Below are 23,662 nucleotides of genomic sequence, written 5' to 3'. Positions count from 1 at the left end.
TGCAAAGTTGCACTGTGCTGCTGTCTCACCCAATTCCCACTGAAATCAGTTGACTTGGTTGGACTCAAAGGCTCCTGCAAAGCAGAGATGGCTACTTTCACAAACTTTTGCTCTCCAAAATAGCTGTGATGTCCTCAAGAGTGTCATTACTTACTAGTCAAAAAAATTGCTTTCATAATGGTGCTTTCTTAAGTAATTTTGTCATCTTGAGCTTGTTCTGTCCTGATTTTATTAAGTCTACTGAAGATGCACTTTAAATTAGAGGCATATGACCACATTTCTGTTTTGCTCTAACTCCTTGCTCCCTAGCTATTTAGTTTCTATATATTTCAAAGTAGGTCCTTACTTGCAGCTTAGTATTTTTGTCTGTACAGACTGAGGAATATGATGACGAAAAATGGATCTTTGTACATTAATACCTCACCCAGACTGATCTTGCAAAGTAGTCTTTCAGGATATTTTGCACTGTTTGCAGTTACATGTAGTGTGATACTGAGGGTAATTCAAATCACAGTGTGGAAGAGGATGGAAATGATCTCAGGAGCTCTCCTTGTCAGAGCAGGGCCAGTTGGGGGAGATGGCCCAGGACTGTGTCCAGTTTGGGGTTAAATCACAGAATGGTTTGGGTTGGAAGGGATCTTAAAGATCATTTCATTCCACTCCCCTGCCATGGGCAGGGACACCTTCCACTATCCCAAGTTGCTCCAAGCCCCAGCCAACCTGGCCTTGGACACTTCCAGGGATGGGGCACTCACAAGTCTTCTGGGCAACCAGAGGGTGTCTTAATGCCTTCACAGTAAAGCACTTTTTCTTTGTAGCTAATCTAAACCTACATTTTGTCTCAAAGGGTAGAGGTTCCAGACCCTCTCTGGGAAACTTGCAGTAGAATATTTTTTTTTTTTAAAGTCTATCTTTGAAAGGATTTTTTTCTATGTCAGTTTGTGCCCTTTGCCACTTGTTCTATCACTGGACAGTACAGAGAAGAATCTCTTGTCTTACTCTCTTATCAAATATTTATACTCATTGATGAGACTCCCTGTGAGTTTCCTCTCCTCCAGGCTGAGCAGTCTCAGCTTTCTCAGCCTTTTCTTGGATGCCAGGTGTTCAAGTCCCTGAATCATCTGCACATTCCTGCCCTGGCTCACTCCAGTGTGTCCATGTCCTTGCACTCTCTTGCCCAGCCCGGACCCAGCCCTGCTGTGCTGGGCAGCTCCTCATCCTGTTGTTCTTTCTAGTGCCACCCAGGATGCTGCAAGGGCACAGGGCTCGATTTGTTTGCCCTGCTGTACTCCAGGATCCTCAGATCTTTTTCTGCTAAGCTGCTTCCCAGCTGATCTGCAGCCAGTTGGTGCATGGGGTGTTTCCTCCCCAGTTGTAGAACTTTTCACTTCCATTTATTAAACTGGATGAGGTTCCTGGTCCATTCCTCCACCCTGCTGCTGGCAGCAAAACCCTCTGTGTGTCAGCACTCCCCTCAGTTTTGTCACCTGCAGACTTGCTGGGGACTTCCTTTGTTCTGTCATCAAGGCTGTTAATATTGAACAGCATCAGACCAGTGCTCAGCACTAGTGAGTTGCCTCGAGCTGGACTCTGTGCCACTGTTCACAACCTTTAAGTCCAGCAGTTCAGCCAATTTTCAGTCCACCTCACTGCCCATGTATCTAGTCTGCACTTCATCAGCTTGTCAGTGAAGATCTTGTGGGAGACAGGGTCAAAAGGCTTGCTAAAATAGAGATAAACAGCATCCCCTGCTTTCTCCTCATCCATCAAACCAGTCATCTCATCTTAGCAGGCTGTGCTGACCAATGCCAGTCATGTTTCTATCTTTGTGTGCTTGGAAATGGTTTCCAGGAGATTTTGCTTCATCTTCCCAAGGATCAAGGTGAGGCTGACTGACCTGTAATTCCTGGTGTCCTCCTCTTTGCCATTATTGAAGCCACATTTGCTTTTCTCCAGTCCTGAGGAGCCTCCCTGAATTGCCATGACCTTTCAAAAATAAAAGAGTGGTCTCACAATTGTGTCAGCTAACTGCCTCAGCAATCAGGGATCCATCCCATGAGGCTCCATGAATGTCTGTGCATTCAATTTATGTAAATATTACCTAACCTGGTCTCTTCCATTGAGAGTTTTTCCTGCTCTGGATTTCCCTCCTGGCCTCATGGACCTGCCATTCCTGAAAGAAAATCAGACTGAGGCAAAGTCACCATGGATGATTTTGGTCCTTCCTCACCCAGTCCTATTCCCTGGCTGTCTGTGTCTCTGCGTGTGTTTACTTGTGGGCTCCTTTCCAAACAAACAAGCCTGAGTTTTGTGCCGATTTCCCAGACAAGCTTTTCCTGTTCATGGCTCAGGATGTCAGCCAGCTGCCCCAGTGAGCCAGCAATTCAATTCCAGGGGAAGTTCAGCTTGGGTGAAAACAAAGACAGCAGCACACATTTTTCTTTGGCTTTTAAATTACTTCTGTCTCTGTATCTGAAGCATTTTTCTTAAAAATATTTCACTTTGCAGGTGTTGCCTCACAGACTTTCTCTCATCATAACTTTTCTTATCATCTGCAGCCATTAAGGAGTTCAAAATACTTTTGGCAGGGGGGTTAACACAGGTGCCCTGGAGCAACTCCCATTGGGATAATTGCATTCTTTTTAAAGTCCCCTTTTTGTCAGGTGTTATCTTAGGATTCATTTAATGTCAGGAGTTGCTGTGTTGTGCTGTGCTGCCTGCCAGAGAGGGATGTATTTCACTGTGGACTTTTCTAGGGCTGAAACTTCTGTATGCAAAGTAATTTTTTTTTTTTTTTTAATACTGGAAGGACAATCCAATAAACCATTTTCTTTCTTATTGGAAATTGAAATAATGTTGCTTTTTTTGGATGGAAAGACGTGTAGAGGCTGGATTTTTGTGTCTCATTGATTGTCAAGCAGAGCCATGGCTGCAGCTCACAGTGAAGATGTGGGGTGATTTCAGTGCTGCTTTGACCCTCAGGACACTTGGCGTGCAGTCCTGTTCATCTAGATGAGTATCTTTTGTTTTTCTCACATTTGGAATCAAGATGCTGATAATTCCTATCTGTCAAGGGTGTTCTGAGCACAAATTGACTATTTTTAGACTGGGATTATCAACTCCCTCAGTTGTTAAATGGGAAATGAGATTCAGACCCAGAGATTTCTTTTTTTTGGTGCTTAATTCTCAGATGAAAGATCTGCTAATGACCCTGAGCACCAACATGTGCAAGGGTCCAGACCTGGATCACTGAAGTTTTCAGGTTCACAGAGGGTTGTTTGCAGCTTGGATGAGATGTTTGTGCACAAGCAGAGGAGAATAAACCAGGCTGACACTCAGCTCGGGAGAGCAGCAGTTGTTGCTTCTGCAAACTTTGAAGCATATGGTTTGCATTTCTGTGTGCTAGGAAAATGGAAGATGCTTGGTAGGGCTCCCATGGTTTCTTCTGGGAATTTGTGGAAGGAAATAGTAGCTGATAGGCCATGAAGCCTTTGCATGGTGAGCCTGATGTCTCTGATATGTCAGATCTCTGACACATGTAGTGCACAGGAGACCAGGGCCCATATGGCAAACCTTGATGCATTTTGAATTCCTCCCTTGCCAGCCAGTCAAACTCTGAGCTTAAGAAAGGAAACATGAAAGCAGAAATCTGACCATATGGCAACCCTAATTAAGGGGGTGATGTTAGTTTTTTTCTACCTTCAAACTTAAAGCAGTCATGGTGACCTCAGTGCTCTTTGCCTTCCTATGGTGCATTTCAGCATGAAAAGTTTTCTTCCCTGAGCAGGGAGACTGAGGGAGCATTTGCAATCAAACACTTGTGGTTTAGTTTCATAGGAAATCATGTGCCCTTTCAAAATTTCTGTTCAAACTGTCTCATAGTTAAAGTCACGTTTTAGGTGCCTTTTGTGAGGGAACATCAAGGATGCATCTCCTTTAGGAGACTGAGATCCCTTTTTTGAGTGATAACATGAATGATTCTTGAACCTAAATTTAACATAAATCAAGCCAGTGTCTTTGCTATTGGGCTTTGAGTCAGTCTGTCTTCTGCTTGGGGCTATTCTGCCTCTTATGAAATACTCACCAATCCAGAGAGACAGTGTGGCTTTGTTTAAGTTGATGGTGAAGGAAAATCTGCAGGATAAAGCAGATCCCAGTTCAGGTTCTGTCCCTGCTCTAAATCAGGGGATTTATGTCCTAACCGAGTCCATAGGCAACAAGCTGATAGTGTTCACTTACTGTATTTCAGATCTTTCTTCAGCAGCACCTTTTCCAATGTGGCCTTGAAAAACTCCTCAGTTGGCTGTTCTGGTCCAACAAAACATATCTGGCAGAAAAATTCTTGACCAAATCCTTCAGGATTACTTGATAAGTTATGAGTTACAGAACAAAGGTGCTGATATGTTCCAGGTAATAGTACATAGGGTTTCCCATTTTATTTAGTCAGTCTTTGCTGAAGTCAGCACTTTGGATTTTTGGCTTATTTGCTGCTGCTATATCTCTACTTTGCATGAGACCATGTAAACAGAGGTTCTAACACTGTCTTCCTCATGACCAGACCTTTATTTTTCCCTTTTTGTGTGATTTTCCATAATTTAGATATCTTGACAGTGTGTCTTAGTGGATTTTTAATTTTGCAGAACTTTGAGTCAATTTGCTGCTGAAAAATTAACCAGTCCATGCCCTTGAAAAGTCATTGCATCTGTTATTACCTCCACATGTGATAAGTTTAAGAAAATGATTAGCAAAGGTGTCACTCATTTCTGCATGCTGTATATCAGATCAGACTGGCTGTGAAGTAGTGAACCATATTAAAGCTGTGAAATCAGCCCTGCTCTACAGGGACTACAACCAGCTGCACCAATTTTACTATTTTTTTTCCCTTGCAGATTCAGGAATGATTGGAATGGAGTTTGACAGTTTATTTACAGATTTGCTGTGACTGACAGGATGCCAGAGGGGAAATGTTTGTACTCCCTGAAGATAGTTTTTAGTAACTAAGGCTAAATATCTGACAGGACTTCTGTTACAAAACAGAGTGTGATCAACAGTTGTGTTACTGCAGGATTCAGTGCAGTTTTTCATTTAACATACAGCTAAAAATACAGAACTAAAGCCAGCACTTGCTTTAATGTAAAATGTCTCCACAGAGAAGTGTGACACTGGTGAATTCAAACCTTCCAGTCCACTACTAATCCCTCATCCCTGTGAGAAACTGGGGAAAGGAGGATGAAAACTGCTCACATGCCACTTTCTTTCCTCTTGATCATTGATTTTCAAACTTAAAATTTCTAAGGTCCTAAATTTTTCAGTGTGGGGCTGGACTTCTTGCATGGTAAGTTCAAGTCTCCTTGGCAACTAGTGTGTTTCTCTTGCATTATGGGCTGCCAGGAGTTCATGGACCATGCACTGAAAACTTGCACCCATGTGGGAGATGTTAAGGTTCTTTGAGGTTTAACCTTGAAATGAAGAAAACAAAATTAATCTTGGTTTTCCCCTTACATTCATCCCTGGGCTTTTAAACTAGTGTGAGTGCGGGTTTTCTTTATAATGCTCATTCTTTTTCTGATTCCCAGTGTAAATCCACAGTAACCTAAAGTATCCTTGTGGTGTATAGAAATCTTATACAATGGTAATTTGAAAACAGAAACCTTTTAAAAGAAGATGCATGAGCTATATACTGTATTATGTACAATATATGGGTACTAATATTATACTTTGTATTCCCAGAATTAATATTAAACTTTTAGTCAGGAAAGTATTTTTTGTTCATTAGGAGCTCTTTGTTCATTTATGAGGCATAGAAGCTTTTGTACATTGCAAAGGTTAACTGTGCTCAGAGTAAAGGTACTTGAATAAATTGTTTTATGGGTAGCAGAGGTTGAAGGTGGGCAGATTTGTCTAGCACAGAGAAAAAAAAATTTTATTAGATTGTTAGGTGCTAAGAAGTGCTGCCAACTTGCCAAATGTAATCTGAGTATTCATGAGCAAGAAATGCTGAAATATTGCAGGGGATAGAAAAGAGGCACCTGAGTGCCTGTGTCCTTAGTTCTATTTATACAGTCCTGGTTATGTCAAGTGTGACAAATTTTAGTAGAGTTAATTTTTTCTTAATTTTGTTGTTTTTCTGGCTGTATTGATAACCTTCTGCAGACTGTATTATTTGCTGTATGTTTTTGTCATAATAAGATTGTGCACCAAGGAAGAGATGTAGAGCCCAATGAGTGAGGAATAAATGAGAAAAGGCAAAATGAGCCTTTCTCAGTCATGATCTTCTAGTGAAAAAGTCCCTTTTTAGAATATTGATATGAGAAGAATGGCTTACAGAAAGATCTGAATACACTGTGCTGTGCCACAGCCCTAGGGAAGATTTCTCTGGTTATCACCAGGCTGAGCTCACCTCCCCAGAAATGGGGCTCTTCCAACATAGTCTTTATTCTGGTGCTGCCTCAGGTTTCAGCTTTTATATTTTTCAGGTTCTGTGTTGCTTTAGTGTGCAGTTCTGAGCTTCATATCAGGGGATGGTGAGCTCTCTGCACAGAGCAGGGAGACAAAACAATTCCTGCTCCAGCTGGGGACCAAGGGCAAATGATCCAAATCTCAGGCCCAAGAGCAGAAACAACCAAAGAGAGAAAAACAAGAAGGATGGGACTTCACGGGCTAAAGCCGGAATTGGACAATGAACTGCAATATGTAAATGGAGCAGAACTTACAAAGTGAGAGACTCCATGACTGTGCATCCGTTTTTTGTGACTATTTTGGTTCATTTTGGGTGCAGCCCTGGCTTGTGTTGCCCAAGGTGGATCCATTGAGTCCTCCTAATAAATCCGTATTTTATTCTTAAACTCCATCTATTCTCGGTTCTAGGTCAGTCTTCACAAGGCATCACTGGATGCTACAGGGGAATTCTTATTTGCCTTTTAAAATTTTTGGTAAAAAGCCCCATACTTCTGGGAACAGAGATTGGCATCCAGCTCAGCCCTTTCCTGGTGAATTCTGTTTTCATTAGACTGTATGGCCATGGTTGTTCTGGACCCATGGCTCTGGCAGTCCTGGCTGCAGAGTGACTTTTCTGTTGTGGCAGAGTGAAGGTTTTCTGTGTCTGCACCATTGTCATCCACCCAGTCAAGGAGTTCCTCAGGGAATGGGAATGGTGGTTAACCTATTCCTGTTATTCTTGCTGTCCTATCAGAATCTTTTCTTGCGGCAAGTCCAACTTTGGGATGTCACAGGCTAAAACTGCCAGGCTCCCTCCTGTTTGTGCTGGCTGTGGGGTGGCAGTGATGGCTTTCTCTGCCTGTTATCCATGCAGTCAAGCAGTTCCTCAGGGAATGGGAATGTCCAGTGTCCAGTCCTGGCCCCTCAGTTTGGAAAGGACCTTGGGACACTCAACCACATCCAGAGGGGACAGCGAGGCTGGAGAGGGGCTGGGAACACAAACCCTGTGAGGAGCCCCTGAGGGAGCTGGGGGTGCTCAGCCTGGAGAAAAGGAGACTCAGGGCTGCCCCCATCACTCTGTGCAGCTCCTGAAAGGTGCCTGTGCTCAGCTGGGGCTGGGCTCTGTCTGCAGCAGCACTGACACAGCCAGAGCACACAGCCTCGAGCTACACCAAGGGAAAAATAGAGGTTGGAGATTAGGAAAACTTTATCACTTTTTTACAGAAGAGTGATAAAGTTCTGGAATGGCTGCCTGGGGAGGTGGTGCAGTCCCCATCCCTGGGTGTGTTTAACAAAGCCTGGATGTGGCACTGGGTGCCAGAGTTTAGTTGAGCTGTTGGGGCTGGGTTGGATTAAATGATCTTTAAGGTCTCTCCCAACCCAGTGATTTTGTGAATTCTGGTCATTCTGTGAATTCTGTGAATGGTGGTTGTGGCACTGTGGCTCTCTGGCGCCTTTTAAGACTTCAGAAAAGTGGCCAGAATAGTTAAAGAACAATCTGTGGCCAGTGTGCCTGAAATTATAGTTGAAGTTCTTCAGCAGTTGGATTATGCTATTAAAAAAGGATTAGATGATATAGCAGGAATGGAGTGCTTTGAGATCAGCAGCAGAGCTGTGAACTGGGATCATGAGCATTACTAAGACTGTCACCCAGTGCCTAAAGACAAAAGTATAATTACCATCAGAAGATCATTTTTCTAAGCAAAGGACAGTTGTAAACTGCCTTTACCAGGAAAAAAAAAAAAAAATCACTATTTGTTGCATTGCATCATTGAATTATTCATCAAGATCAGACACTTTCTTGTTCAATTTACTTTGTCATTTTCTTCTGGCTTATTCTCAGCAGTTTGGATGAAAACACAGTAGCACCTGCTTACAAGAGACATTCAATTCACTGGATGTCTTGATTGGAAATACATTTGCTCTGGTCCAAGGTAAAATCAAATGCTCTTTGTTTTAATGGGATATTCATGTTTTATGGACAAATAGCTAGAATTGGTGTTATGATACCTTTCTGTTAACCTGGTCTTATTACTTTAGTGAGTTATTGCAGACCCTTAATTTACAATAAATGAGATCTACTCATGGATCAGGTCCTGCATCTTTTTTTCTGTTCTATACAGCCTGTGTTGAAACAAGTGTTTTCCCAGCAGTAAGATTTGATTGTTGAGAGAGGTGTAAACATTCCTTTTTCTGAAATTGCTTCATGTATATAGGTGAAAATAACACTCTCTTAGGAAATTCTAGGCACGGTTAGATTGTTTCAAGACCCTGGTCAGAGTACTGAGATGAGTAAATAATAATTTCTCTGTCACTTCGCAAGCTTTCTTTCTTACACACATGTATATGGAGAAACTCAGAGACAAAAGATGATCAGAATTTGCCACCATATGTTCCTCTCCATTTTTTCCTCTTTTGTTGCTTTCCCCCATAATTTACTTCGTTTGCATATTTCAGTGTTTCATACCATGGTGCCTGAGTCAATTTTCTTTTGAATAATTAAACAGGTACATGCCCTTGGAAAGTCATTGCACCCTTTATTGCCACTTAATGTGTTAACTGTGAGGAATTGGGGAAAGATGTTGCACATTTTTGTTGACTGCTGTTCTATGTGGGAATTGGATATGGTGTACTGAAAGGGACTCGGAGTGTGCTGCATTTTGGTGAGCCACATCTCAGGTACCCAGAGTGGAAAATCTTATCCTTTGGCATTTAAAAAAAAAATGTGAGCACCCTCTTACTTTAACAAGAATAATGATAATAATTAAAAATTATAGTTTCAGTGTAGCTACTCAGTGATGTCTCATACTTAGCTGGGGCTGGGTTTTAGGTAGTGGAAGATTTTGGCCTTTGCAGAAGAAAATTCTTGAGAAAAGGGGAAGAGAGAGGGAATGGACAGGAGGAGTTTTTCAGCTTTTTAATGAAGACAGCTGAGACTTCTCTGGAGGGATGACAGAGGCAGGTGGGGAATGGGGTGGGTAACACACCCTGAGCTGCTCTGGGGAAGGCTGGGCTAACAGGGAAGTTTCTGAAAGCAGTGGAGAGCTCCAGCTTGTCATTAAAATCCAGAACCAGGTGAGCTGGAGCATAGCTGTGCTCCAGATGCAGCTCTAGCAGTGATTTTATAGGGGTTTGTTAAAATTGTGCTGGTTTAGATAAACGAGTCACTGTTTCTGTTGTAAGAACAAGGAGTGTGTGCCAGGGTAGGCCAATGACAAAATGTGCTTTGCTAAATTGCATTTTATTTTACTATTGTCTGGTAGTCATGCTTTACTTTACCCACTCCTTTTTCTAGAGAATGCTCTTAATTGTGTACATATTTCAGTGTCTTTGGTCGCTCTAAATGACATTTAAATGTTGGTTTGCCTTCATTGCTCATTCAAGCTCTACTCTTTGCTATTAGGGTGCTACTAGAAATTTATATTGATTTCTATGTGTTTTTTTTTTTTTTTTTCTTAGGATAGGACAAATCTCTGCTTAAATGCTGCAAAATAAACCAAGGCAGTTTTTGCTTTTTAATGCCAGCAAATAGGTTTTTGGGATTGTGTGGCTCATTACTCAGCACGCAGAGGGATCTGGGGAGAGATCCCAGCTGATCCCTGTGGCCAAGGCAGCTCTGTGGCAGGGAGGTGAAATCTCTGCTCCAGCTGACAAAGGCTGAGAATTCCTTTAAAATATAAAACATAAAACTGCTTGGTCAAGCTTGAGAAAAAAGTGCAGACTGAGTCTTATGCTTTTGATGCGTGAGTTGATTAATAAACGCAGAAATAGGAGGAAGAGGTTATGGCAGGGTGGGTTTGGGTTCAGTGCAATCAATAGTGATTTATCCAGAGAAAAGGGACTCCATCCACTGAGACAGCTCTCTTCTCTTGGCCTTTGGAAGAACTTTCCATAGAATTGCTCAGCTGTGCTTAAAATACTCCCATGTCAGCAAGGCTGATGTGTTCAGCTAAATGAAACACGCCTGATTTTGGGATTCATCAGTGGAAAAAAACATGGGGAGTATGGCAGCAGTTTATAAAAGAGCAACCTCTTGAATTATGGAGATTAACATCTCAGGGAAGGCTACAGGCACAAAGCATACCTAAATAATGATCATTGGCTAAAAGGCATCGGTGCCTTGGAGATAAAGAACTGCTATAGATTGTCAAAGAGATTATCAAAATCTTCAATCCAGACAGTGTTAATGATGCAGATCATGAAATGTGTGGTGACTGAGACTTAAATGTGTATTTTGATATGGATTGTATGATCACTCATCAAAGGATTCAGACCTGTTTTTTTTTAAAGAGTGTTCTCTTTACTATCTGAATCAAATATGTCAGCTCTGCAATCTGTGGCAGGTTAATTGAAATGCAGTGAGAGTGCAAAATCTGAATCAAGCATGAGGTTGGCAAACTTTGTTTATCCTTTTATTTTTTGTAGATCTCTAAAAGTAACTGCTTAACTTGAGAACTGTTGGTGAAATTAGTGTGATTTTTCCATCCTTCCTCACGTAGAAAGTATTTGACCCATAAAGGAATGATTTTAAAGATATATTATTTGGCTAGATTGAGTGAAGGTATATCAGGAGCTTGAGGAACATCTTATTATTAGTAGAGTTGTAGTTAGGCTTCAGTGGCCAGTGAATGGACTTCATCTGACTTGAGTAAAATTCTGTAAGAGGCATGACAAAAATATGCCAAGGTAATTTTTGTCATCTCCTTTTTCCTCAGAAATTATTATTTAGTTACACCTGGTGACACTGAGTGCACATTAGAGGGAGGCATTTCCAATGATGGCTAAAGCAAAGGTTTGGGGTATTTCAGGTTCATCCTTTGTGAGCTGTTCTGGTTGTTCTGCCAGGCCCACGTGCAGCGCTGCCTGTCAGAATCCTGTGCCAGAGCCTCACTGGGCTCCTGCCTTTACATCCACTGAGATCCCCAGGCACCATCAGCAGGAGAAAAACAAACCCATCAAACATGGATCTGTAAAAATTACAGTGTGAGGGGCTGGAAATGTTCTTTCCTTCTCCTTAGCTGGACCTCTGGTTCCCATTGCAATTTTAGTCTTTAAGTTTTATTCATTGTACAGGGAATGTGAGGGCAACAGGGGATGGTTCAGGTACAAAGATGATGCACCAGGTACAAGGATGATGCACCAGGTCCATGTATGCACGTCACAGCTGCAGGGGATTGCAATAACAGGAATTTACAAAAGCCCTTTGTTGTCAGAAAGTCCCCACTTTTCAGTGCATTGGAGCTATTAGGGTGTGTGAGGGGTTGCATTGTTCAGTACCCAACAGTGCACCCCTCCTAGATCTAATATTTCATTTAAAAGCAATTTGCCTGAATGAAATAAAATATGCATGACGGGTGAACACAGATGAGCTCTGTTAATGTATTCTAATTAACTTGCTAAAAATATTTTAAAATCTTAATAAGCTTAAAGAGAATTTCTGATGATCAGATGCAATGTTAATGAGCATGGTATAAAAACATAAGAAGGTAAAGTGAAAAGCTGATTGGCAGTTGCAGTGCTGTCTGTATACCTAACACCTTTCTTGGACAAAAGGACGGTCTTTGGCTTAAATTTTACCTTTTGTCTTGGTCGCTAATTTCTCAAGATCTATTTCTAAAAAGCTTAATGAGCAAAAGATTAAAAAAAAAAAGGAATTTACCTGTTTGATTTGGGGTGTAGTGGGAATTTTATTGCTTAATTATGCCTTAGAAAAACATGCTAAGGACATTTATTATAAAGTATCTGTGTTCTTTGTGTGTGGGAGAATGACTCTTTCCCTTTTATATATGCTATAAATCTCTGATTGTAGCCCTTTTTCTCTCCAGGCTATTAGGTTTCTGGAGACTGTATTTCATTCCTTAGCACCTATAGTTGCTTGGCAACAACATCTGATTTACATGAGCCCAGCCCTGTGAATGAATGGTTACCTGGAACCTTTCTGAGCAGAAACCCCCAGAAACGCAGCAGCTCTGCCATTCACTGTGACAATTATTAGGAAATATTAATTGCTTCTCTCTATTCATCCTTCCACAGCCTTTGTTTTTCAGTTAAATGGGAACAAACTGTATTCTCTGCTTAGCTCTGGCCTGCCAGAGGTCACAGAATTCATTTATAAATAATCCACTTGGAAAGGAGGAGATTTATTAATAACAGAAGGCTTTAGTGCTGCTCAGAGACCCAACTGGTACAAGTGGTCCCCAGTGCTGTGTTCTTTAAGTACAGGAAGAATGAGTTCAGAGGAGTGAAGTGACTCAGCACAGTCACACAGAGCAGGTCAGCAGGATTTTTTTTATTTTTGTGAGTAGGTCTGGTGTAGTTTTTAGGGAGAAAAATGTTACTGCCTCAATTTATTTTCTTCTCTTCTTGATATATGGAACTTAACTGAACAAACAAAATAAACAGATTTTCTGCTACCTCAGCTCTTGTTTGGTGAGCAGTTACACCCTCCTATCAATTAATTTTATTCTTGTGAAGTACTTTTCAAGCTGTAGGCCTTTTCTATTGAGAGGAGGAGGAGATATGAAAGACAAAAATCAAGAAAAAAGATTCTTCACAAGGCACTGAATGAACACAAACCAGCCTTCCTGGACTAGGAGATGAAAAGCTACAGGCAATATTTGTGGAAGCCAAAACAGTTGTAATAATTCTTTTGAAAAAATGTTTAAAGAAAACACCCAAATTGCCTTGTTTTGGGAGTTTTCTGTTTTTTATCAGGTTTATCCTTTGCAAAAATAAAATATTGCTTGGGCTTGGCTCTTGTCTGTCGCATTTCCAGAGGCTTTTATTGCTGCTGTTGATAAGGCACAAAGGCTGGTGTGGAGGGAAGCAGAGCAGACCTGAGACCTGGTAGAGATCTGCTTTGCAAATCTAGATCCCAAACTGATTTTCCCCCCAGGTTTGTTGTGCTTTGGGTTTCTCTAGAATCAAAATACTTGATAGCATATTCTTTTTTTTCTCATCACTTGAGTGGCATTCAAGGTCAGGTCATTGCACCCTGTGCCTTTTAATTATATCCTGTGGCTTTGGGTCCTGCTGAACTTGCAGCTCATTATTATTATATTTTCTCCTGTGGACATGTCTTGCTACTGATGCTCATGCTCTGCAGATTAACTAATGCAGAATTGAATGCATTTGTGATCTAAGTAATGAAGAGGCCTTTGTTCTATTCCTGCTTGTTCTTCTGATTTTGTGTGACCTTGGGGGGCTCATTTATCTCCTTGCTTGCTTTTTCTCATTTTAACCTTCGATGGATGGTGTCGTATGTTGATTTGCCAATGTAATTTTCCATTTCCCTTAGAAGATTTTCAAGGCTGGAAATTGGTGTACGAGGACAAATCTTTATTACAAACGGTGTTCTTTGTCTTCCTGAATAAGTCAGTAACAGGCATTATTTACTGAAGGGTGATCTGTAAAGCCACATGTGGTACTTACACACATCAGAATTGTGATATGTGTGGGAGGATGTGTATTCTGCTGAGTTTCAGGCACAAGTTTCTCCTGTGTCAGAATACCTTGAGGAGATACTGAGCTGTGCTGCAATGCTGCCTTCAGAGCACATTGAAAAAATTGGTTTTAGTGAGTGGAGAATGCCTAAAGTAGCAGCAACCATTTTATTAAAATAATTTGTGAGCACATCTTGCATGTGCCTGTCTGGGTAAGTGTCCCACCTTAGCCTGGGAGCTGAGCAGCAGGAATTGTCAGGAGGCAATGGGATGTAGCTTGGGGCAGAACTCTCCAGAACCTTGGGCTCACTGTGATGGGGACCATGAAACAAAGTGAAAATTTTCCAAGATAGAAATCCATTTTAATTTAAGTGAAATGTACATTTTTGAGTTGAGTCTGTAGTTAGAAACCATAGTCATTTAGCCAGACTGCAAAGCCTAAGCTCAGTGAAGTTACTTCAGCGAAGGACAGAGATAAAGGGGAGGAGACAGAAGATGATAGAGAGAGACAGGGACTGCTATAAGAGCAAGTCAGCCTGACCTCAGAATTCTTTCTGATAAAAAAGGACTAGTAGTAAAAGTCACACGAAAACCATAAAAATGAATATGTATGTGAAACTGTATGCATATGTATTTGAGAGAGGGATAAAAAGAGACCTGAAGTTCTCAGAGGTACACATGCCTTTTTGAGGAGAGCCATCTCCACATGCGTCCAGCGCTGTAATAAACATACCAAGATTTACAACTTTGACAAAGTTGTGAGGTTTCTTCTTTTCTCCACAAAACATGTGTCAGAATACTTTGAGGAGCTACTGAGCTATGCTGCCTACAGAGCACATTGAAAAAATTGCTTTCAGTCAATGGAGACTGCCTAAGGTAGCAACAACCTTTGTATTAAAATAATTTGTGAGCACATCTTGCATGTGCCTGTCTGGGTGAGTGTCCCACCTTAGCCTGGGAGCTGAGCAGCAGGAATTGTCAGGGGGCACTGGGATGTAGCTCGGGGCAGAACTCTCCAGAACCCTGGGCTCACTGTGATGGGGACCACAGGGCACTCCTCACACGTGGCCCTGCAGGGAATGTGCCTGCTGGAGCTACACACACAGCCAGAACATCCCCTCCAAAAAGCTCTCCTGGGGGATTCCCAGTGCAAAGTCCTCTGTGATTTATCAGGAGTTTTTATAAGCTGGTAAATATCTGTATAGACCATCATAACATGCAGTCAGGCACTTCTGTGCCAGGCATTTTTAATGCTCTTCCCAACTCTGCTCTTTTCTTTGATAGTGGTTTCAGGGGTGAAGACCAAGGCAATGGTATTAGGCCAGCAGCACTAAGCATCAGTGGTTTGTGGTATTGAAATTATGCCTTTTAATGAGTGGCAGAACATAATATCCTTAGCTTAAAAGAAATACAAGATGTAATTTAATTGTGGTCTGTAAAGTGCCAACATGTGAAGGGGAAACCTAATTTTAATAATAACATTTTGATTGGAAGGCTAAAGCCAAAAAGATTAGGTGACTAGAAGTTTAAAGAATAAAAATATAAATTATGGGAGGAATGCAGCTATTTAAAAGTATTAAACATGAGAACAGTCAGTGGACATAGCAAATTCTCAGTCACTTTAGCTGAGGCTGTGTCTCTCTAAGGTCTCTGTAGCTCAGTGATGACAGATCTGGACTCTGGGATCACTGTGTGGAATTTGGGTGATCTCATTTGGGCAAATGGTCCACTCTGATATTTTACTGTTTAGGAGCTGTCTGCAGGTATGTTATTAAAAAACTGGATGTGATGGCCAGATTTAACTGGCCTGGTTTGCATCTCCTCTAGGTTTTGTTTTCAGACTGGCACCACCTGCTTCAGAACATTTTTTGGGAATTGGTTAATTTGTCACATTGGTTCCAGATCTCTTGTTTATTTGCTGAATAACTGGAATTCTGCAGTGGAAGGTGAAGATAGAGGTGTTGCCAAGAGTCTCATGAATAATTGTGGCAACATAGGGTAAATCAAAGCAGGTTGTTCTTTGTTAGGCTAAGCCTTTAACTGGAGCCTTGACTACTTTATAGATGTTTGAATAACTGCTGAATAGTTTTTGTGGTTGTCAGTATTTTCCCCAACACACAGTTCTTATAATATCCAAACTATGGGTAACAAAAGACGAAAACTGAGTGCCAAAAAATAAAAAAATAAACTTGATGTAAGCAGTTACGTTGGTACATGAATCTTTTTTACCTTATTAATGAAAAATATTATTTTTTTCTCATTTTTTCTTTAATGAATTGATTCAGATCCTAGAAACGAAACAAGAGATAGCAAAGTTCATTAAATTGCTTCTAGTAGTAATGTCTTCAGGAGAAGATTTCCCCCCAAGACAATTTCAATGTTGACCAAACAGATTTTGTGTTCATAGAATCACAGAAATTCTTGGGTTGGAAGTGACCTCAAAGATCATCTGGTTCCAACCCCTCTGCCATTTCTTCCATCTCTTTCCTTAAAAGCTTCAGAGAAATATTTTTCCAAAATATTCAACCTTTATCTACAACATTTATTTGTCTGAATCTGCTGCTTTTTTCCCCCTTGCTGTAAGCTCTAGTGCTGAGCTGTGGAATTTTTTTTAATACCTTACCTTTGGAATTTGTCCCAAGCTCCATCATAACTTTCTGCCAAATAGAGATCTGTGTCTAAAAAAAAATAAATTGAAAATCACTGTGAATTGATAAGCAATTGCAGCTCTGCAGCATTTCTACAAGAATTGCAAATATTTCAGAAGCCTTGTTGCCAGCTTCAATGTATATGTTATAACAATGTTATGACTATTGATCTGCTTGTTCCCAAAGAAGTCTTTACCACTCATGTACCAAAGTTTTCCCTGCAGTGTAATTCTGCTGCAGTCAATGAAGCTGAATTGTATCTTGAGTAGATTTTGTTTCCTCTGGAGCACCTCTTGGTCTGTGTGGGGTTTTTTTGGGGTGATCTGCAGTAATTTAAACTGCTTTTAAGAGGTAATTTATGTGCATGCTTTTCTTTGTTTATTTCTTCTTGAAATCCATCAAGAAGGAGAAGGCTTTGAGTCAACATTAAATTTAAAATTAATCTCAGAGTTGAGCTAGACTAGGAGGATTTTCAATAAATGATTTGGTGTCTTCAAGCTTCAGGTTCTGAAATCCTAAAGTTTTGCCTTGATTGAAATAAGGTCTTAGGAAAGCCAAATTTGACATTTTCATGAACAATGTTTCTTGAGAACATAGAATGACCTGTGACTATCAGTGGCACATGAGCCTTGGTTACTAAACTGTTCCTACTCTGTTTCAACTTGATTGTTGCTCCTCTGCTCATTTTAGTGGTGTTATTCTTGCCTTACAGCAGTGTGAGCAAGAAAAATCAAGCCTGGTCTCCCCCACATCATTGCAGAGACTTTATCTATGTAAGTAGCATAAATGTTGAGAATATTAGGCAAATTTGTCACTGCTGCTGAGAAAATCCAGGCTTGTTTCTGCCCCTCTGTTGAATTACAGCTGATTTAATGGTAGCTCTACTACAGTGGCCTTGGAGGCTGATGATCAATTCTATCTGTAAAAGTTGTTTTTCTTCCCCTGGCACTCCATTTAACAAATAAGACTGAATTTTGTGTCAGGAAAATTCCTGACAAACATTTGAGCAAGTCTCAGTGAAATTAAAGCACGTTACAAAATATATGAAAACTTCTTCACTTGCCAGTTAAAAAGCAACCATCCTCTATGGCAAACCTGGCTTGCTTTTGTCAGTAATAAATTAGCTGATGCTTCAAAGTGAAAGTCAGAAACACTTCTGAAGAATAAAAAAATAAATAGTTTTTGAATGGCTTTTACTTGGGCAGTTATATTTGTCTAAATTAAAAAGGAAAAGCAGAAAAAGGGTACATTCCAGTTTCCATTGCTTTTGCCTCATTCATGTAGATATTGTTTAGGACCCAGACCTAGAAGTCTCAGGGACATAAAAGGCCATGTTTACAGAGGATTTAGATAAGAGAAATCTTTTACCATAGCAGGAGTTAAATTTCAGTGTCTTTATATGAATAAAGAAGATTAGCATGAATTTTGGAAGCGTTAATAAGCAAGGAGGATGATTTTGGAATATTTGTTTGATAAATGGGACAAAAAACCCATATTTTTTTTTTCTTGAATGAAAAGCTAGCAAATACTGTTTAAAAAAATTATAGTCTTTGAAGTTAATCAGAGAAATAAAGGAGGGGCTTTTCTTGTTGCTTGCAAATTGTAAATTGCAGTTATTTGCAATCATGCTTATAACTGGCGTGGGTTCATGTGCATAATCAGCTGCTTTTTGAATACATGTTCTATTGTTCTGTTTTATTTATGGATTCAGTTGTGATGAGAAGGATGTTATGAAGCTGTTTGGATGAATTCTTGGAATTGTCTTTAAGAGCTTTGAAAGTCAGCATGTGCCTGGAGTGTGGGGTACAAACCAGGACTGTGGGTAGCACTGAAAATTTAGATGAAAAAGTCGAGGGGTTTTCAGTCTCAAAATGGAAGGTAAAATTCTGGTTTTGGACTTTGAGGTGCATGAACCAGCAAAATTCTGCAGTGACACAGACACACCATTTCTGTCCTGCTGAAATGCAGCAAGATCCAAACGCCCTGAGGTCAGGAGCCATCCCACCAATTCCAGCATCTGGATCTGTCACCAGTCTGATCTGACCCATTCCTGGTGGGGCAGGAGGCTGAATTCAACCTCCAGTCTCTGTCCATGAATGATGTGGCAGAAGATTTTGGTGACAATTATCAGCATTACCCTTTTGAATGGTGAGTTTCCCAATGTAATTGTTTTTCTTAATAGCTCTGTTTATCATCATAGAATCACAGAATGCCCTCAGCTGGAAGGGACCCACAAGGATGACAGTCCAACTCCTGGTTCTGTACAGGACATCCCCAAGAGTCACATCTGTGAACAAGAGCATTGTCCAAACACTTCTTGAGCTCTGTCAGGTTTGGTGCTGTGCCCTGGGGAGCCTGTTCAGTGCCCAACCACCCTGTGGGTGAAGAACCTTTTTCTAAATCCAACCTAAACCCCCCCTGACACAACTTGAGGCCATTCCCTCAGGTTCTGTCACTGTCACACAGAGCAGAGATCAGTGCCTGCCCCTCCTCTGTGTTTGTAAATACACAGTGATGCAGGACTGCATTTTTTTTTTTTGGGACTACTGACAGTGCTGAACATATATCATTGTAATTTCCTTCTATTCTCAGTGACAGATTTTTTTTTTCTTTTCCCTATGTACCTTTCAATAAAAGCAATATTTTGGCTGAAAGCAAGAGACAGGAGATGAACTTTAACATCACTCAGTTCTTGCTGGATCTCCATGGAAGGCACAATGAGTATTTTGTGTGCATGGTGATGTGCACAGAGTGTGCTGCCTTCTCATCCTTGTGGGAAAGTGCCTTTTGCTCAGACTTCCCACATAAACTTCTTTACTTGGGGCTTTGTCCCTCCTCCTGTCCAGTGGGAACCATTATTTTAACTCTATTTTGTTAGGTCAATCATCATGTTCAACAGAAGACAATAGATCTCCAGAAGATGTGCATATGGCAGAACAACACTGTGCCATGTGCAGCTGTAACCCTTCTAGGTAGGGTTAAAATTCAGCATCAGCTCTCTAAAAAACAATTAGTTTTTCAATAAGAAGGAAATAAACTGGTTGGTTAGGTAGTATGCAGGGAGCTTTTAATTAAAAGATGCTTAAATCTGATTCTCTCAACTGTTAAAGAATTGAATTCTTGAATTATGTTTGCTGCTGTTGTTGTTGTTGGGGATTTTTTAGTAACAGTGTGAAGTTCTCTTTGTGCAGTGCTGCAGGGGATGGATGGTAGCTCCTGACAGATTCAAACACAGCTGGCTGAGAACACTGCTGGTGATGGATGAATAATGTCTCTGTTAATGCCTTTTATACATAAATGATGGGCTTGCTTTATTTATTTATAAGATGTATCCAATTACACATCTCAGAGCAAATGTCCACTGTTCACAAAAGCACACACTATTGGCATTAAAAAGACAATCCCTGAAATCAGTGATCAATGTATTTTCCTTGCTCTTTGGAGAGAGACTGAAACAAGAAGTAAACCTAAAATTCAGCAAATTCCAGAAGTTGTTTAGAGACCTAATCCTTGTCTGTAAAAAGTGACTGAAACTCAAGGGGGAATGATGTTGTCTCTGCTCTGGCCACTTGCAGAGCTCCACATTCACCTGAGATTTTGCTCCCATGTGGCCTGGATGGATCAGTCCCACCTGTAGAGCAGCTCAGAGTCTGCCATCCCACAGTGATGGCTAAAGCTCACTTGGCTGGGATGTGTTTCAGTGGAGTGAGCCATCTTATCTACTCCAAGAGGAGGAGAATGAATGGTTTTGCCTTTCATGTATCTTCAGCGCAGGTTTAGGGTGGGTTACTGCGTGTCTGTGGGTGTTTGTACTCATGAGTGGATCCAATTTAGAACATGAGCTGTCTAACCAATGTTAGAAAATTCACAGTGTAAATTAAGTTAGTTTCTTTTATCAAGTAGGTTAGGTATATTCTGAAACAATTCTTAGTATTTTGCTGCAAAAGAATTAGTCTGGATTAAGGTGGGTGTGCAGATAGCAGCATGTTAAACAATTTTAGACTTGAGATCTGGCTTGGCCTCTTGGAAGACACCTAACTCAACTGATAGTGGGGTAAATGCTTACTTAAATATTAAATAGAAAATGCACTGTAAATTTGCCCCTATGTTTCTGATAACTTATTGATTGCCCTAAGTTTCTGATAACTTATTGATACAGAAGTCTCTTGAATTACAGCGATGGCATGAATTTATAACACAGCCAAACCCTGAAGGTGCTGGCCTAGCAAGGAGTGAGTCTCCTGTCCGTTCCTGGATCCGAATGCAGACATTTGGGAGGTTGTGGAGCAGCAGCCCTGAGCCAGAGCTGGTGTGCAGACGGCAGCGCAGGGAGCAGCTGAGCTGGGCTGTGTTTGCTGCTCTCACAGGGTGGATGCTGTTTGGCACTTTGATGTTGCCCACTGCTCTTTCCTGATGGTGGGAGCCCAGCAGGGGCCCCTTTGAGAGGCACTGGAGAGCAAGCCTGGCTTGTTCCTTGCTTGGAGCTGCTGGGAAGTGCAGCCTGTGTGTCTGCTCCTCATCCTGTCCTGCTGCCTGTCTCTGAAATGTGGTGTTTGCACGTTGGATGTGGTGGTTCCGCAAGAATTTATATCCTCAACAAGGCAGAATTGTGACTACCAGGCAAATAACTTAGAGTTTGGTTTGGTTTCTAGGAACAGAGGCTTGCTAGTTATTTTTCACTGGTTTCTGCGCTATTATGTTGTTGTGATAATCTTGGCAGGAATCTGTCACTCTGTGTTGGTATAATTGAAACTTGTTTTCCCTGAGGAATCACTCTGCTGTTTGTTTTATTTGTTTACTGACATTGACAGAGATCCTAATGGCTTTTAAAACCCAATTTGTGCATCACTGAATATCCTCCAAAGAGGAAAATAAAATTAAATTTATCAGTTAAAAAGGGTCCCCCATGCAATGCTTTGTCTGGGTCTTGGGCTCCACCTGAGCACCCAGATGGGGGTCTGGAAATGGTGTGGTGAGCTACATTTTTCTGATTATTTCTAATTCTGTCTTCGGGGCTTTTGTCATTAAGATACTTGAAAGGATAAATGACAATAAGTTATTTAGGGCATCAGTGTAAGCTGCCCAACTTTGCCTTGTGAGAAATAAATTATCTTTAGCTTTTATTAAAAAGGAAGTTAAGATAACAAAACAATAACCACAGTGAAATTTCCCTTTTGGGAGGGTATACATGATGGTATCACTTATTATTGTCATAAATCAGAGTAATTAAGTGTTTAGATTTTTTTTAAATGTACCATATCAAAGTGTTTATGCATTTATTTTGTTTTAAGCCTTTGAAGAACTTCAGTGAGAACATTTGGACTATTTATATTTGGAATCTCTTGCTGAATTGTGATTGTGGATTGTTGCATGCTGTGCTCCAGAGGAGCATGCACACAAATAAATGGTGAGGCAGACATTTGTGACAGTGTTCACAGGGGTCTGAGGATGAGGGAAGAGATGAGGATCTGACTCTATGTTTCAGAAAGCCTAATTTATTTAATTAATTTATAATTAATTTATTAGTTTATGATATATATTATATTAAAACTATACTATAAAAGAGTAGAAGAAAAGATTTCATCAGAAAGCTAGCTAAGAATAGAAAAAAAATAATGATAACAAAAGCTTGTAGCTCAGACTCTGTCCTAACCAACTTAGTGTGATTAGCCATTAATTAAAAACAACTGCATAAGACTAATCACAGATCTACGTGTTGCATTCTACAGCAACAGATAATCATTATTTACATTTTGTTCCTGAGACCTCTCAGCTTCTCAAGAGGAAAAACCCTAAAGAAAGGAATTTTCATAAAAGATGTCTGTGACAGACATTCAGGAATGTAGAAGAAAGGATGGATTTCTTTAAGCCTAAAGAACACAGGGTATATTTTTAACTTCCCCAAAGCTGTGGGTTTCCACTGGATGAAGATTCAGAATTTTTTTTTATTTTAGTGACATGATTTAGACCATCTGTAATTGCCTTTTGACACACTTCCTTGTCACTCAAGCACATGGGGATTGCCCAGGTTTCAGTGAACTCTGACTGTGAACGTCGTGAGGAGATAAGTTTGGAAAATACTGCTGATTTTAAAGGTTATCTGTCAGTTTGTATATATACAGCTATGAGCCAAACCAATCTGACCTCAAAGCAGAGCTGTAATATAATAACACTGCCTTTCTTACTCTGTATCTCCTTTGCAAATCTGCCTGACATTGATAGCACTACAATAATAATAGATCTGCAATATTTATGTTGCCTCTTCTAAGGAGGAGTTCTAATGTGCCTTGGAAAAGTGGGTAATTAGTGTTATCTCCTTTTTTACAGAAGGTAAATTAGAGGTACAGAGAGAGAACCCTGTCTCCCACCTCCTTGTTCTCACTGTACTTGGTTCAGTAGCACAAATCCTGACCATGTGTACTGTCAGTCTGATTTGTACTTTTTATTGCATTGCAGTGCCTAAAACAAGGATTTTGGCTACTGGTGGCGCATCCCACAATAAAAAGATCTTACAGGTAAGTAGAAAATTAAATCCTGAACTGAGCTTGCAGTTACATCTCCATTTTTTATTTTGCTGTACTTAATCCATATCACTACAGCTGCACAGGAAGGTGTGGATATGGAATTGTGAATCTGCTGCAGGTCTTTGGGGTTTTTCTTCAGGTTTAGTGTGAAAACCTTTAGCCCAGTGCTAATTTTACATTCAACTTAGAGTTTTTTTCACACTTGACTGGTTTTGTGAATGTGTATCTAAAGCACTGATGATTTCCATGTCTCATCACTTAAATCAATCAGCATAGAAATCACAAAGAAACTTCTTATGTAATACCTGAGGGTTTTTTTTTGTCATTCAGGTCAAAGTTGAACCATTGGTTTCTTTCAGCTGAAGGGGAATTATGCTGGTGGTAAACATTGTTTTTATTGTTGGGTTTTTCAAACACCCTCATACATACCTCAACCCCTTGTCTTTGTGTTACTTATTACCATCATGTAATTTGCTGGGAGGAGGCTACACTTTGTTGTTTGTCCCAACCTTCTCTTTTGCTGCTGCTGCACATCCAGCCTGGGTAAGATGCTCCATCCATCGTGTGGAGAGCAGAGACTGTGTGCTCTCTGCTCCTGCCCACTGAGCCC

At 40.6% G+C, this 23,662-nt stretch overlaps 1 protein-coding gene across 2 annotated transcripts in view; it reads left to right on the top strand.

The window, feature by feature from the left end:
- Positions 1 to 23,662, top strand: part of XYLB (xylulokinase) — an 86,266-nt gene that overhangs the window by 47,852 nt on the left and 14,752 nt on the right. For both annotated transcript variants that reach the window (XM_059472622.1, XM_059472628.1), the window contains one exon: positions 22,985 to 23,043. In XM_059472622.1, the coding sequence (XP_059328605.1) occupies positions 22,985 to 23,043 (59 nt within the window). The remainder of the gene's footprint in view (positions 1 to 22,984; positions 23,044 to 23,662) is intronic.

This window comes from Ammospiza nelsoni, chromosome 1, assembly GCF_027579445.1.
Source record: "Ammospiza nelsoni isolate bAmmNel1 chromosome 1, bAmmNel1.pri, whole genome shotgun sequence".
Lineage (NCBI taxonomy): Eukaryota > Metazoa > Chordata > Aves > Passeriformes > Passerellidae > Ammospiza > Ammospiza nelsoni.
This window is presented reverse-complemented; position numbering and strand designations above follow the sequence as displayed.